The sequence below is a fragment of the Zonotrichia albicollis genome, chromosome 4 (genome assembly GCF_047830755.1).
Source record: "Zonotrichia albicollis isolate bZonAlb1 chromosome 4, bZonAlb1.hap1, whole genome shotgun sequence".
Lineage (NCBI taxonomy): Eukaryota > Metazoa > Chordata > Aves > Passeriformes > Passerellidae > Zonotrichia > Zonotrichia albicollis.
This window is the reverse complement of record NC_133822.1, coordinates 18,508,610-18,523,076: the sequence shown is the minus strand read 5'-3', so window position 1 is coordinate 18,523,076 and position 14,467 is coordinate 18,508,610. Positions and strand designations below refer to the sequence as shown.

At 44.8% G+C, this 14,467-nt stretch overlaps 2 protein-coding genes across 6 annotated transcripts in view; one reads left to right on the top strand and one right to left on the bottom strand.

Annotated features, from left to right (window-relative positions):
• Positions 1–1,563: 1,563 nt before the first annotated feature.
• On the bottom strand, positions 1,564–6,583 carry LOC141728893 (uncharacterized). Its single transcript, XM_074540208.1, has 3 exons — positions 6,370–6,583; positions 4,489–5,186; positions 1,564–3,769 (listed from the first exon to the last, which is right to left on the bottom strand). Exons 1-3 carry the CDS (start codon positions 6,581–6,583, stop codon positions 3,764–3,766), a joined length of 918 nt encoding a protein of 305 aa, XP_074396309.1. The 3' UTR covers positions 1,564–3,763.
• The window catches only part of DUSP16 (dual specificity phosphatase 16), a 62,548-nt gene continuing 52,157 nt past the window's right edge, over positions 4,077–14,467 (top strand). For 3 of the 5 annotated variants that reach the window (XM_074538997.1, XM_074538994.1, XM_074538996.1), the window contains exon 1: positions 4,385–4,561. The gene's annotated coding sequence lies outside the window, so the exon portion shown is untranslated. Of the gene's footprint in view, positions 4,278–4,384; positions 4,562–14,467 lie in introns of those variants that run through there. The other 2 variants (XM_074538998.1, XM_074538995.1) reach the window with 1 other exon arrangement.

Below are 14,467 nucleotides of genomic sequence, written 5' to 3'. Positions count from 1 at the left end.
CACTTCTACTTTTAAATACCCTGAAGAACAGTTGGTAGCAGTTATGTGAGGTACAGAAGCCTGCTCTGAAAGCAGATTAGGCCCGACCTCCCACTGCCCCTGAAGCTGTCCATGAAAAAGTCATCACCTCACTTCCCATCTGGTAACTTGGGTTTCCCCTAATCTGTTTCAGCCAAAACAAACCAGTGCAACAGACATCTACTATTTAAACTGCTTAAGCTGCTAAGGTTTGCTTTGGCCAAAGCTAATTTGGGAGAGCTGGAGTGAGCAGCTTGCAGGTAGGGAGGGGAGGTGGTAGCCTTTGGCAGAAGACAGCCATGACGGTGACTCGGAGCTGTGTGGGAATGGCAACTTCTTCAACAACTCCACTTCAGCCTGTGGAGGAAGTTGGCACCCACAAGGGGATTTTAAAGCATGGTAAATTCCGTGCTTATAGTTCAATTCTCGCTTATTTCACAAGAGGTTTCCCTGGCAAACCACTCCTTTCCACCACGCAGAAACAGTGATGACGTTACTCAGGCTGTCATTTATCTTTCCCCTGTTTAATCACTGCTAACTGATTAACCAAATGAAGTGCCACAAAGTCCATTAGCTCGAAAAGGAACAAAAAGCTGAACTAGCTTTTCGTAATAAAGAAAGAGAAACTTTGTAAAAAAGGTGCATGACCTCCAGCTCTTGAAAGTACCCAGCTATTGCCCCTCCCTGGCTCCCAGGAACAGGGGCAGTGAGGGATGACACACTTGGAGCCACTCCTGCCAGAAGTGAGCCTTGAACGGGTAGGACAGGGGGGAGTGTCAAAGTTCAAGGGCTGTGACACAGCTGGTTGGATAGCCACAATGTCTTTTGCCCTTGTTTCACCCCATATAGACACTTCTGATCTCCTTATCTCATAAGCCTCATAAGGAGGCACAAGAAAGGAACAGTAACTTTAACTCTTTCAGAACCGTTCTCTCAAAAACAAGCGGTGAATTTAGGCAAAAAAGTGCATCACCAGAAGTGCAGCAAAATACATTTCATGGAATTGACAGACTTAAAAAACTTGGGGAGGGGAGGTCAGCAGCCAGGGACACCAGCAAAGCCAAGCACTCTCTCTCCCAGATGGTTCAGGTGTTTGCCAAATCAAGGCCTGACCCTCTCCTGGTCTGCACCTGCAGTTCAGATCATTTCCAGGAGCTTGCTGTGCGAGTGGAAGGGAGGAACAAAAGGCTCTCAGAGGGGGAAAAAATGAGTAAAATGATGTTAAGATTCTGACATGTAAAGGAGTTTCTGCTCCTACACAAGTGGCCATGGCCAGCTGACGGATGTCAGCTGCCAACACACTCACACTTTGGCCACTGCAAACAGGAGGCAAAGGACGCAGCTCCTACTCTCAATGAAGCGAGGTCTGATGCTTCTGTGTTTGAGTCTTCCTTCTGTTTGTGTCTTGAGGTCAGCAATGAACCTGCCCAGTTTCACCCTGCAATGTTCTCCCAAATCAGACTTTTGGTTCAAGCTTGGCTGAAAAGAAAAAAGTCATTCTTAGTAATAATTTCAATGTGCAGGAATTAAATGTGATACCACTGGTTTTGTCACATGCTTTATTACATCAGGCAAAGAAATATCGTGACTCTATACTGAAAAGGCTTTAATTTGCTGCTCTAGTACAGGCTTTTCTGCTTTTTGTGTTTTTTTTTTTTTTGGTTTTTTTTTGGTTTTTTTTTTTTTTTTTGCTAAAAAGAAAAATATTTTCAAAATATGACAAATATTTCTTATGGTTACAGTTTTACAGTCAAGAAATTTTCACAGTCTCACAATTTAAACAAAACCCAAACCTGTTACATAAGGTATTACCGAGTTGAGATGAGAAAAGGGAAGAGAGAATTGAAATGTCTTTCCTCCTCAACATGCACCTCTTTCCACTGCTCCCCACTTCTCTTTGTGAGAATAACCATGCTGGAACTGTTTGTTCCTGCAATTTTCTGAAATGAAAGAGCTGGGGCACTGGCTGTCACCTCCAGTTCCTCTGGCACGCTCTCTGATCCCCTTCATCAAAATGGGTCACTTCTAGCTCCATTAACCAGCAGTTAATTGTGCAGATTTTTAATGCTGTGGGCACTTTGGGGGTTGGAGAAAGGCATCTTTGGGGCCACTGCTTTATTGAGACAGAAGGGCAAAATTGCTTTTCAGATACTGGAAAGGGATATGTGCAAAACAGTGAACATCCCAATGTTAATTGCTTTACCATAATTTTTTCACTGCTTTTGTCTCTGTCGTGGAGCTTGGGCTTCCCTCTTCCCTGCCTGCTCTGCACTCCCTCTCACAGGACGTGACTGTTCAGTACAAGTGTCAACAAGGAATTTCATGACACAGCTCACAACTCCTTAGCACGAGGGCCTTCATCAAGGTGGTTCATGGTCAATATTGACAGGACAGAGCCTCCTCCGCCCCATACGACTTATTGAGTTACCTTCTTCCTGAAACACCAAACACCCAAACCATTTTAATGTGAGTGATAGCCACGTGCTTTTCAGATGGCACTTCAAAAGAGACAGCCACCAAGAACCTAAGGACCCATGCAGTTAATCCTCCTTCTCATGCTGTCTTCCAAGGGTTTCTGGCACAGGGATTCAAAGCCGTCAGAGGTGATGGACTGAAGTTTGAATTTTGCTGTGCAAGCTGTCCTGCATGCCCAGCAGTGCCAGCATGGTCCCCATGGTAATGATGCCCCTAAGGGAGAAAGAGGACTGCAGAATATTCTGTCATGTCTGGAAGAGGGATGCATGACAGACATCCTACAGCCATTGAAGGATATACCTTGCCAGTTCTATGGTACTAGCCATAACAGATACATGTCAGGCAAAAATAACATCTACTTCTGTAGATCTGCACAGATTTTCACTGTGTGATTTCAGATTTTTAAATTTCTTTAAGAAGGTTATTTAAAGGGCAAAGGCCCCCAGTGTTCCACATGACTCTCCAGGGTCCTCTGACCACCTCGGTGATAGGGGTTGGAGCTGGATGACTTTAAGCTCCTTTCGCTTCCCTCAGACACTCTGTGGATGTAGAATCTCATAGCGCTACCACAGGAGGATGTGACGCCTTCACACCCAGGTGGTTGTGCATGGCACCGCACAGCGGCTCACAGTGAAAGCAAAGGCGAGGGCGGTATTCACGGATGCCCCCTTAGCTGGCGCAGGGCAGAGAGGAGGAGAGGAGAAGCGGCCGAACGGACACGGCAGCGGGCCCGAGGCGTCGTGAGGCGCCACACGCCGGGCGGGCTCCGGGCCGCGCGGGGAAGGGGCCGCGGGCGGGGAGGTCCTGCGGGGAGGCCGGAGCCGAGCGAGGGCCGGGCGAGGGGCGGGGAAGGGCCGTGCCGGCGGCTCGGTTGAATCGCTCCGCGGCTCCTCCCAGGGGCGGCCCGGCGGCTGTCGCTGGAGGCCGCGGGCAGCGGGGCCGTGTTTCCCCTGGGGACAGTGAGAGACCCCCGCCTCCCATCCGCCAGCGCCTCACGCCGCCGGGGCTGCGCGGCCGCCGCTGCCGCCGGGCCCCGCAGGGATCCTCTCTCGCTGCTCCTCCTCTTTCTCCTTCACCCTCTCCCCCCACCTTCACCCCCCGGCTGAGTTCATTCACTGGGATTGGTTTCAAATGACGCCATCGCTTTATATTTACACCAATGACCTCATCGCAGCAGCTTGAAGTTTACTGACCAGCAAAACTCTTTTCTCTCGCTCGTTCTTCTCCTTGTGCTTGCTCTTCCCGGGTGTTTGCAGTCTCTTCTGTCATTCTAAGGCTTAAAAACAAAACAAAACAAAACAAAAACCCTCAAACAAACAAAAAGACCAAACACACACACAAAAACCCCCAACCTCCCAAACTTTTTCCCTCCTCCCGAGCTTTTCGGTGTGTGTCCCCCCTCACCACTGTCCCCTTTTAATTTTTTCAAGCCATCTTGGGAGGGGGGAAGGAGAGGGAAAAGAGAGCTCCAAAGCTCCAAATGCTTCCTTTTTCTGCTCCTCTCCCCTCCCACCTTCACGCTTCCCACTCTTAAAAAAAAAAAAAAAAAAAAAAAAAAGCCGAATATATTTTTTCTTTTCTAATTTTTAAATTTGCTGAGGCTTGGTTGTTGTTTTAGAGAGGACGCTTTTTTGGTTTTTATTTTTTTCCTTACTGAAGAAGAAGGAAAAAGAGGAGCGACTGGAAGAGGACAAAGTTGTTTCGGGCGGCAGCGGCGAGGCTAGTGGGCAATTGCTTTTATCCTCGCCGAGGGGACAGGCAGCCAGACTGACAGGGGTGACACAGTAAGTGCCGCAGCAGCGCAGGGGACCCCGAGCCGGGCCCGCACCGCGGAGGCCAAGCTGGGAGGGGGCCGAGGGGCGCGGGGGGGGCCGGGCCGGGCCGGGCTGGGCTGGGCGGGGAGGAGGAGGAGGAGGGGGAGGGAGGTGAGGGAGAGGCGGGCGGCGGGAGCCCTCCCTCCCTCCTCCCGCATGCCCTTCCCCGCCGCCCCCTCACCTCTGGAGGAGAGCGCCCGCAGTGGACAGGTCGCTGCCCCGGCCCGGGCAGGCTCCGGCCGCCTCCGCAGGTGGTAAGAACGGGGGCCGGAGGGAGGGGGAACGGCACAGGCACCGCACGGCACCGGCGGCCGCCCCGCGCTGCCCTCCCTACCTGCTGCCGGCACCCTGCTGCCCGCGGCGGCTCCTGCCTCCCGTCCCTTCCCTGCCCTCCTCCCGACATCCACCTGCCTCTCCCCGTGCGGGGAGGAAGCCGGGCGCCGCCGGAGCGCGGGGCGGGAGGAGGCGCCGCCGGGAGAAGCGATGGGAAGGAGCCCGCGGGCTGCCCCGCGGGGGGCTCGGCGCTGCCCGTGAGCCGCGGCGTGCGCCGCTGCCCTGCTAAACTTAGCCCGCAGCGCCGGCTCCGCAAAATGGTCGGGGATGCTTTAAAGCCCCGGAGGGCTCCCGAAGAAATGCTGAAGTTCTGCCTTCGCCTCGGAAAACGTTTAAATTGAGGCGGCTGACAAAATGGAGGGCTGCCGCGGCGTCCAGGAGGGAGGCAAATTGTTAACCTGGCATCGCGCTCGCCTGAGCTGCCGGCCCGGGGCTGGCGCCGGGACGCGGCCTGACAGATCCCCGCTCCCGGCTTTGTCCCCCCCGGGCTGGGATGCGGGGCTGAGCGCGCATCACCTGGTGTATGGGATGTGCCTATTGCCGAGCCTGACCAATGGCAGGATTTTTCAGCGGCCAAAAACCATTTGGTTACATGTCAGATGAGAAGCTGGGATTTTAATTTTTTTTAAATTAATTTTGATTTTTTAGTTTTTTAAAAAAGGAAACCCAGGAGAATTTACTTTCTTTTACCGTCGTTTCAGCTGGTTGAAATATAAAATCAATTTATTTGGTTTTCCTTCAAATGAAGGGTGTAGTGATAACAAGCTATATTGTCTGACCTATGACTAATTCTTCTGTTCAAACATTCAGTGTATACTCAGCAGGAAAAATAGATCTGTGCTAGTTTTGAAACCTAAAAGCAGATTGAACTGTTTCTCTTTGCAAGGATGTTTCTTGGGGTTCTTAAAAGAGAAAACCCCAACCAAAACCCGAGAATGATTTTGTAATCCTTGCTCTGAGATTTATGCTATTCCTAGCAGTGTGTGGTTTGGTAGATACAGTTTACAAAGTCACAACTGACCAAACAGGAGTTGGTTTAGACTCTTGTGTTTTGAGGGGAGGTGGAAAAATAGTAAGTCTTAATTTCTTTTTATGGTGTTCATCCCACTGCCCATTGGAGATTGAAACATTCATCACAGTTGTTTATGTTGGTTGTCTGGGAGTTTCTGCTTGAATGTGGACCGAAGTATGCAGCAGGGAGGTGTACATGTATTTTTAGCTTTCATTTTTAATGACAAAAGATACAATGAATAGTGATACTCACAAGTAAAACTTGCATTTACTGAGTATGCTCATTAATATTTTGAGGATGGAATCTATAAGAAATATCTGAGTTGTAGTAAGTTTCACTTGTTGTGCTTGTTTAGCACACAATTTTAAAGTCCCTTTTTAAATGAACAAACACATAAAAGCACCAGAGAATGTGTCAGTTTCTGTGCTACAGATGGTAGCTTCAAAATGCTTTGGTTTAATACATATGGGAAGGTCCAGAAAAAGAAACCAAGCATTTAAATATAATGTGTTGTATGAAGATACCTGAGTACATTCCTGCTCCAGTAGCTCTGCTTTTGTTAGCTACCCAAGCAGATGTAATGGAACAAATTCACACCAGAAAAACTTCTGTAGAAGATAGCGAGCTCAGTTATCTTTGTTTCTGTAAAAATGCACGCTCCTCTTCCAGCAAAGACAGCTGGCCGGGCAGGGGTGTTTGTTTTTAGCTTGGCCTGACCATGGGGACGGTATCGGCAGAAGCTGTGCAGGAATGTGTTAAATGGATTTCGCTGGGAGCTCTGCCTCCCGAGGCAGCCCCGGCGGGATGCCAGCCCTCGCTGAGCCCGTGGGAGGAGTTGCGGTTGGATCTGCCATGTGCCCGTGCACCTTCCCTGGCACACGGGCTCTGCCCTGCGAGCCCTGCGCTGCTGCCACAGCGGCACTGAAGTCATCCGCAGTCACTGGGTGTGAGATGGGCCAGGCGCTCCTCTGCCTATCAGATAAGAGATTCACGTAGGCCTGCCGGAGCCCTCGGGGGCTGAATTCAGGCTCTCTTTGTAAGGCTGGCCTTCATAAGAAATGTCAAATAGACAAGTTAGATGTTGGTTTCTGTTACTTGCATTTAGCTTCAAGTGAGTTCTGCTCCAACGCGTTGGGCGGTAAGAGGTGTGTGCGGGGTGAGGGCTTTGCTCCATCACCTGGGTTTTTAACATTCAGTGCCATAATCCTCACACCAATTCAGCAAATTCACTGCTTTCAAAACGCAATTTTGCTAAAAAAATACAGTAAGTACAGCTGAGGTATTTTCCCCCCAAAGAAAAAGGAGGCAGCAGGATGATAGCTTTCACTTTGTAGCATGTCAGCTGAATTTTCTAGGACTTTTTTTTTCTTTTTCCTTTCTGTAGAAGCAGTCAGGAAAGCATCATGGATATTCTTCAAGTGCTGACAGTCCTTAATAGCCAGATGGCATAGAGTAGTTACTGTCAAAGGATGAGGTGTGGAAGGATTGACACATCCCTTCCTTTTTCTTTTCCACGTTTTTTTCCAGCTTTTGAAAGAAGCATGGGTTTGGTCTGTGATTCCACTGAATCTGCCCCTATGGATTTGTTGTTATGATAGTGACTAAATGCTTCTTGAAATCTTGTAGTATTTTGTGCATGGTTGTGTAATGCTAAATAGTTGATTATTTAAGAATTTTCAAGAAGCTGGTTTTCGTGGTAATAGGGAAGAAAGTGTGTCCCTGATGTGTCAAATGCTACATTCACTTTCCCTACAATTCCTTAGGGATGGCTTCCAGAATGAGCATTGTGAAACAGAGGATTTCTGTAGAATATTTTAAACACCAATAAGTACATATCAGTATTTCTAGTATTTCTGTGGTTTGTTTGTATCCTACTCATAAACAAAGGGAAGTGTATCATCCTTTAGGGCTGCCAGTTGCATACATGGCCTCTATTTCTGCACAAATCAAAAGCCACAGGTGATGGCTGGCCTGGTGGTGAGTGTCAGGATGTTGTTCTAGACTAAAGTTGTTAATTGACTGAAGACCAGGGATCATTTGCAAGAAAGTGAAGTGAACACTAAGTTCATGCTGCTTTGCAGTTGTTACTTGGGGGACCCTATCCCCAGGAATTCATCACTATTTTAATGATATCCTCACCCTAATACTAAAGCCAATGGAGATCAAACTGCCCCTGGAGCAAGGCAGGAGGCTGGGATGCCCTGGGCTCCTGCAGTATTCCTGCTGTCTGAGGACAACAGGTCAGCACCTATCACCACTTCTCTGCTCCACCATGCCTGATCTTTGAATTGGTGCTATCTTGTCAGCTCCAAATAGCAAACTCTATTATAGTTACTCTGTAAGTTCCTGTAACTCCTGAAGCAAGCAAAAAATAGATATTAATGGTCAAGTTTGGCATCTCAACTTCTAGATTTGCCTAGTTTTAACTAGGCAGTTCTGTCAAAGGCCTTCTGGCAGGTACCATGGTCTCCAGCAGAGATGGTGTTGGGCACCAGTGAATTACTGCTCAGGGCTCAGAGCAGACCTGCATGTAGGGAGTGTGAATGGAGGGTAAGAACAAGGTGGGTGTGAGTTCAAGGCCCTGTGTTTCCTTCTGCTGCACTTTGTGGTCTGCTGCTGAGCCAAGAGTGTTCTACTCAGAGCTGGCTCTGGGAAGGCTGGCAGCCTTCCATGTTGTGTCCCTATGAAATGCTCCAGCAGCTGAAAAAAAACCCCACCAAAATTAATAATTGGGCAAGCTAGGAAAGAGGGGAAAGTGTTGTTTCAGTGATGGGAGGGTTCCAGTGGGGCTGCAGGGATTCAGTGGGAACATTCCCAAGCTCCCTTGGTGCTGCTTTTCTGTACTTTTGCTGTCCCAAGCTGGAAGGTATCAAAGGAACTCCTGAAACAAGGTTCTTCTTTGAGGGGAATTCAGTTATCTCTTCTCTTTCCTGATTACAATATGATACTTATGTTGCCAGTGACTTACACCGCTTCTCTCTAAGTGTGTTTTTGGAACTAATTTTTCCCTGTGCTGTATGAGTTCTCATGATGTTTCCCATAAACTAGCATCAGTTCCTTGCTCAGACCTCCTCAGGTACATTTGCACTCTTCGTTGCTTTCAAGCTGAAGATATAAACTTGTGTCATTTATTTAGCAAATAAAGATACAAAAGTTTGTATCTTTGCATAAAAGAGATGTGCAAAAGCTTTCATTACTTGAGAATAAATGTAATTTTTTTTCTCCATAAGATCTTTTTACACACGAGTCAGAGTGATGGTCTGCTAAAATAGTATGAAAAAAATCTTCATAAAATCATAGTGGAACTGTGTTCCATTACATTCATTTGGCAGAAAATTGACACATTTCCTAATATTGAGACTGAAATAGCATTACCCATTTTCATTCTGCCTCACTTGATTTTTGCTTTGCTAAAATGGTCTATGAATGGAGCCTGTTGACTAAATGATAGATCAGTGGCTGTACAGATACTCTTTTTACACATCCCTGCCTGCTTATCTAATGTTTTTATGTTACTGAAGGCAATGTGGGAGGCAAAAAGATGGGTCTGAGTGTGTAATGTAGCAACACTGGAATGAGAACTTTACAGAGAGCATGAACTGAGGAGGACAACGGGAACTAATTGTATGAAATTCCTTTTATGCACACGTTCTTGAGTTTGAATAACTAGTATGTATTCAGCCTGCTGGATTAGAAGGCTTTGGCTCTGCATGTGTAGCATAGATGTTGCTCTCAAAATAGGAAAGGAACTCTCCCTCCTCCCACGCTATTCCGGATAAAATTGATTCAGTGCTGCATTTTGCTCCTACTGAACCCCTAGGAAAGCATGTTTAGGCTTTATAGTTCTGGTTAGGCTGAATAGTTCATAGTGTTAGAGATAGAAATGCCACACTTTTAATAGCCTGCATGTTGTTTTTGCTTCTTGATTGCTAGGGGTAAGAATCATTCATCCCAGACTTTGTAGACTCAAATCCCATGCTAGAACTTGGGGTTTTGCCTGCAAGATGGTCCTTTCTCCACAATGCATGTTTCACTAAGTTTGTGCAGTTCCTTAAGCAGGACACTCATCTTCTAAACACCATCTTACAAACACATGCAAAGAGTCTGAGCTATGTTTCACAGGGCTTCTCTCAGCCATCCTGCCACTGAAACAAGCCTTAATGCCAGAGGCGGATTGAAATCACCTGAAGAACAGGCATGGGGTTACTTTCTGCTCATTCTTTTAATGCCACCAGCAATAGATATAGCACCTATCACCTATCCAGTTCCCACAGGTGTTCTGTTACAAGCGCTTAGGTGTTGAGGTTTCATACCTCCCTACTTGAAAATTCCTGCTTGGGACACAGTGTTTTCTCTTGCTTTCCAGCTTTGCTCTCCCTGACTGTCATGGGAGTCTGTTTGAACTCTGGAAAACTGGGAGGGAAGAAACTTTGTGTTACACGTCATTCTTCTAATGCCATCATACTCAGAAGTGCCTTTCCAAACTAAGAGAATTTAGATAGAGGCCTCTTACTAAGAACAATTGGGGAGCAAACAGAATAAGCTTCAGCTTGGTTTCTACAAAGATTCATAAATGTTTGCCAATTTCTAAGCAAGAAGAAAAACTATTGCAGCTTACAGCAGAGAAGTACAGCAGTGATCTTAGTGCATTGGGTTGACATGTTATTGGATTCTAGTAAATTTCAAAATATGCAATAGACTGAATCCAGACTGGATTCTAGTAAGTTTCAAAATATGCAAGAGACTGAATCCAGATCAGCAGAAGGCAAATGGTGTCACCACTTTAGGAGGGCTCTCCCCACCTGTCAGAAGACCTTGTGTTTAAGGCAAGTGTGCTCCAAACTAAGGATAGGCTGTGAAAGACTCTTCCCATAGTCTGCTTGGAGTTCTGCATTGATGGTAAGATTCTTCTAGCAAGATGACCCTGAACCCTCTTCCCTTTTCTCCCAGGCTGCTCCTATGTCCTTTCAGTTTCCTAAAAGCTCTCCAGCTTTTACACAGTGGATGTTGGGAGGCCTTCCTGAAGCAGGGTCATCTCCAGGGACTGGTCTGTATGTTCACATTCCTGTGTCTCAGGAAGGCAGGGGCAGCTGAAGGCACCACCCTTATGAGAGCTGGTAAACTTCATGTTCTCCTGGCTAGTAGGAGACTTACAATGAAATCTAATAAAGCTAAGAGAGCTGCTTGTACTTGTACTAGCTGCTGCTACCTTGTTTGTTTCTCAAAATCTCACTTTTTTGTTTTGGTTTTTCTTTCAGCTGAATAGGTCTGATTTTCCTGGTCCTTTTTTTCTTGTCCAGCTGCTGAAAATCCCTGACTTCTCATGGCTGACACAGTGTGGGCATGCTGTCATCTTCTCAGTCCTCCATTCTGCTTGTTACATAATTGATAATTGTTAGAGATAGAATGCCACACTTAATAACCATAGATAGAGATCCATGTGTGGTTACCATCCAGGTGACAAAGCATGTTTCCTCAGTGTGGCTCACTTTGCTGTCTGCTGGGATTTCCAGGTAGACCTCTTTGAAGATGCCTGAAAAATTTGCCTATCCAGCCCAGACATGATTGTATGACTAGCCCATTTTTTGCCTGTTTCCTGTCTAAATATTACCGAAAGAAATTCATCTCCTTCAAGAAAAACAGATATGAAAAAGAGCAGGAGTTCAAATCTCCAAGATACTGGTCTGGACAGCAAAAGAAAGTGATGAAATACTGATTAACTATTACTGTCATTGCACATTTTCCCAACATACTATTTCCATGAAGAGACACACATCTTTCCACCCCCTCAAATGTACAGAATTTGAATATTTTTCTGCAACTGAGGCTTGCATGACTTGTCATCTCTCCTGCAGGCATGACCTGTTGTGAAATGAGGAAATGTGTGGTGCATTTGTCCCTGCTGCCTCATGTATGGTTAAACTATAGAAAACTGGAGGAAGCACAGGCACGCTGCTCCTCTGACAGCCTTCTGCAAATACAAGCTATTAATGACCATTGCCTTTCATGGGCAAAACCAGACTTGGTAATTGCTTTGTGCGCTTCATTTCATGGTGTAACAAGCAAGCACATCAGCTATTTTTATTCAAACCCCCAGACATAACCAGTATGGCAGAGTGGCTATGAAATGTCTGCATAGCTAAGTGAAAATACAGCTGCTGTTTAACACTAAACCTTTTTCTTTTACTTACATGATATGGAGAGTTCAACCAATGATCATCTAATCTTTCTAGCTGAGTCATGGTGAGGATTTGGAAGATTTAGCATTAAAATAGGCAGAATGTCCTTTTCAGTCACTGACTTTGTCCACTGTTTAGGTCAGCAATAGGGAGGTAATGCAGTAGGAGAGGTGGGTGGGTGGGAAGTGGGGACTGATCCATGGTAGAGGTTCAGGTCTTGACCTTTCAGAAGCCTCTGGGACAATATCTTTGAATGAGCTGCTTAGTGGCTGGCACAGAAAAAAGCTGGATACAGTGACACTCTTAGCAAATGCTGGCTTAGAGAGATGAGTTGGTTTGGGAATTTTTAAAGGCTGATGGTGGTTTCCCACTTTTTTTTCATTTTATTTTCCTTCCCCCTTTCCCCTGTAGAGGCTGTCTACTTTGATGGGAAAATTACTTCTGTGGCATGATGAATAATTAAAAAAAATGTAAGACTGTGTTGATGATTTAAGTATTTCAGTATTTCAAAGCCAAGAATTTATGTCATGAATTAACTCGGGAGCAATGTTGGGCATATAAGTTTTTGTGTATGTACATACTAAGCATATATATACACCTCAGAATTGACATGTGATCTCCAGTTCAGTGTTGGTTAAAAAAAGAAAAGAAAGAAAGCAAACCTTTCTACAAACCATCTACAAGGTAGATATTAGAGATCCTAAGGAAAAAAGAGACATCACCTAATATGCTTTTTCCCTGACCTAGAACATGTCAGATTTTGGAGTAGATATCCAGTAGCAGCATTTTTATATATCTTAGCTTAACTGAATTATTAAGTGCACTTACAAAAATCTTCTTGTTATATCCACCAAAGTAAGGCATTTCTATTGAGTGCTTAGTATTTGGCTCAGCTTGTGGTGCTGCTTTTCTGTATAGTCATACCTTGTGCTTACCTAGCTATTTATTACTTATTTACCTATTTTTGTAATTTATGTAGCAAAATGAGAATATACAAATCTTACTTCCTCCTTGAAATGTCTCTCCCTTTCAGTTGTTATGTATGAAAGCACAGCTGGAGTAGTATAGAAAATAGAATTACTCTTTCTTTAAGGTGAAGTGGGATGGGTGTTGAGTAGATCAGCTGCTTTGGGACAAGATGTTGATAAAGAAATTGAACCACCAACATGTAACCACATCCTTCAGGTTCTCTAACAGCAGGAAAATGGGCTTCCTTGAATTCCAAATTCTGCACATTTTGTTCTGATTTATGTTTAAATGTTTAACTTTAAATGTAGTTTTATTTTCTAATGTCTGTGGATAGAGCTGTGATCCTGCTTTTACTCAAAATGCACTTAAATTGCACTACAGTGGAAAAATACTCAGGCTTATCACTTTCTCAAGCTGAAGTTTCAAACAGTTTTTCCAGTTTCAAAAGCTGTATGTTATAAAGGTCAACTTCTGTCATAGTGAAAATACTGGAAAAGGAGGATGTGTGTGAGGAACAGAACTGGAGAGAGAGAAAGGACAGGGCACAATAGAAAGAGGTATTGATGAGATGTTGAGAAAATATACCTATGTGCAGTAAATTCAATAAAGGAAGAAGAAGAAGATAAGAAGGTAGAGTCAAAAGAGATTAAAAGTGTTTCTAAGAAGATGAAAGAAAACTTCTGCACCAGTTGCACATGAAAATGACATTTCATTTAAATCACAGAAGCTGTAGTTGTGATGTCTGTTCTGTCTGACAACAGAATAGGATCATTCCACTTTGGCTGGTAATGCTTGGCTTGCAGGAGTAGATAACAGAAGAGTTATTTTCTGTGTGTATGAGGGAAGCCTTTTTGACAGGCTGTCTGAATAAAGTCTTAATGACAAGTTGCAGGAAGTACAGGGAAAGGTGTAATTTCTAATTGGTTCATAGTAGTAAATACTATTTGTGCATCTAGAAAATAGCTTCTGAAGATTGTTAAACTGTTTGTGTGATTTATAATTCATGTAACTGAAGACAGACATTAAAACTTAGAAATGTTGGGTGAGATTATGTGGTGGCTTTTGAGAAAATAACATTGTGTGGGTTTGTGTGTTTGGTCTTTATCACTTGGGATTTGTAAATATTGAAGAATGAATTCGTTTCAGAACTTTTCATTATAAACCATATCTTCAGTTGAAAACTTTACAGTTCAGAGGCTTAAGCTTCAAATAGCATGCTCCTGAGTCCACATAAAGACATATTTGTCAGTGCAACTGAGGGGATGGGAAGAAGTGTGGAAAATGATCTGTCTGAATGCTTCTATTGCAATTTGCTACTTTCTTCATACTGTTAGTGATTTATTGTTGGCTCTTTTAAGATCTGGTATGTATGGAGTTATTATAGACAGGAGAGAAACTTATATTAAAGAAAAAAGTTGGTAAATTGGTAAATTTTGTGTTTGCCTCTAGAATATGTTGAGTACAAGAGGCTGATATCCTTTAAATACATTGTAGGTACAGATGTCCCCCAGGCCTTTGCTGTTTTTCTTCTGACATTTTGGGGTTATACTAAATGGCACCATTGGTGGGAATGCTTTGTAAGTACAAGTAGTCAGTGCCCCAAGAAGCCTGAAGCTAAACACACAAAGCAGAAGAACAGCAGCTAAAGAGTATTGACAAAGTGTCTT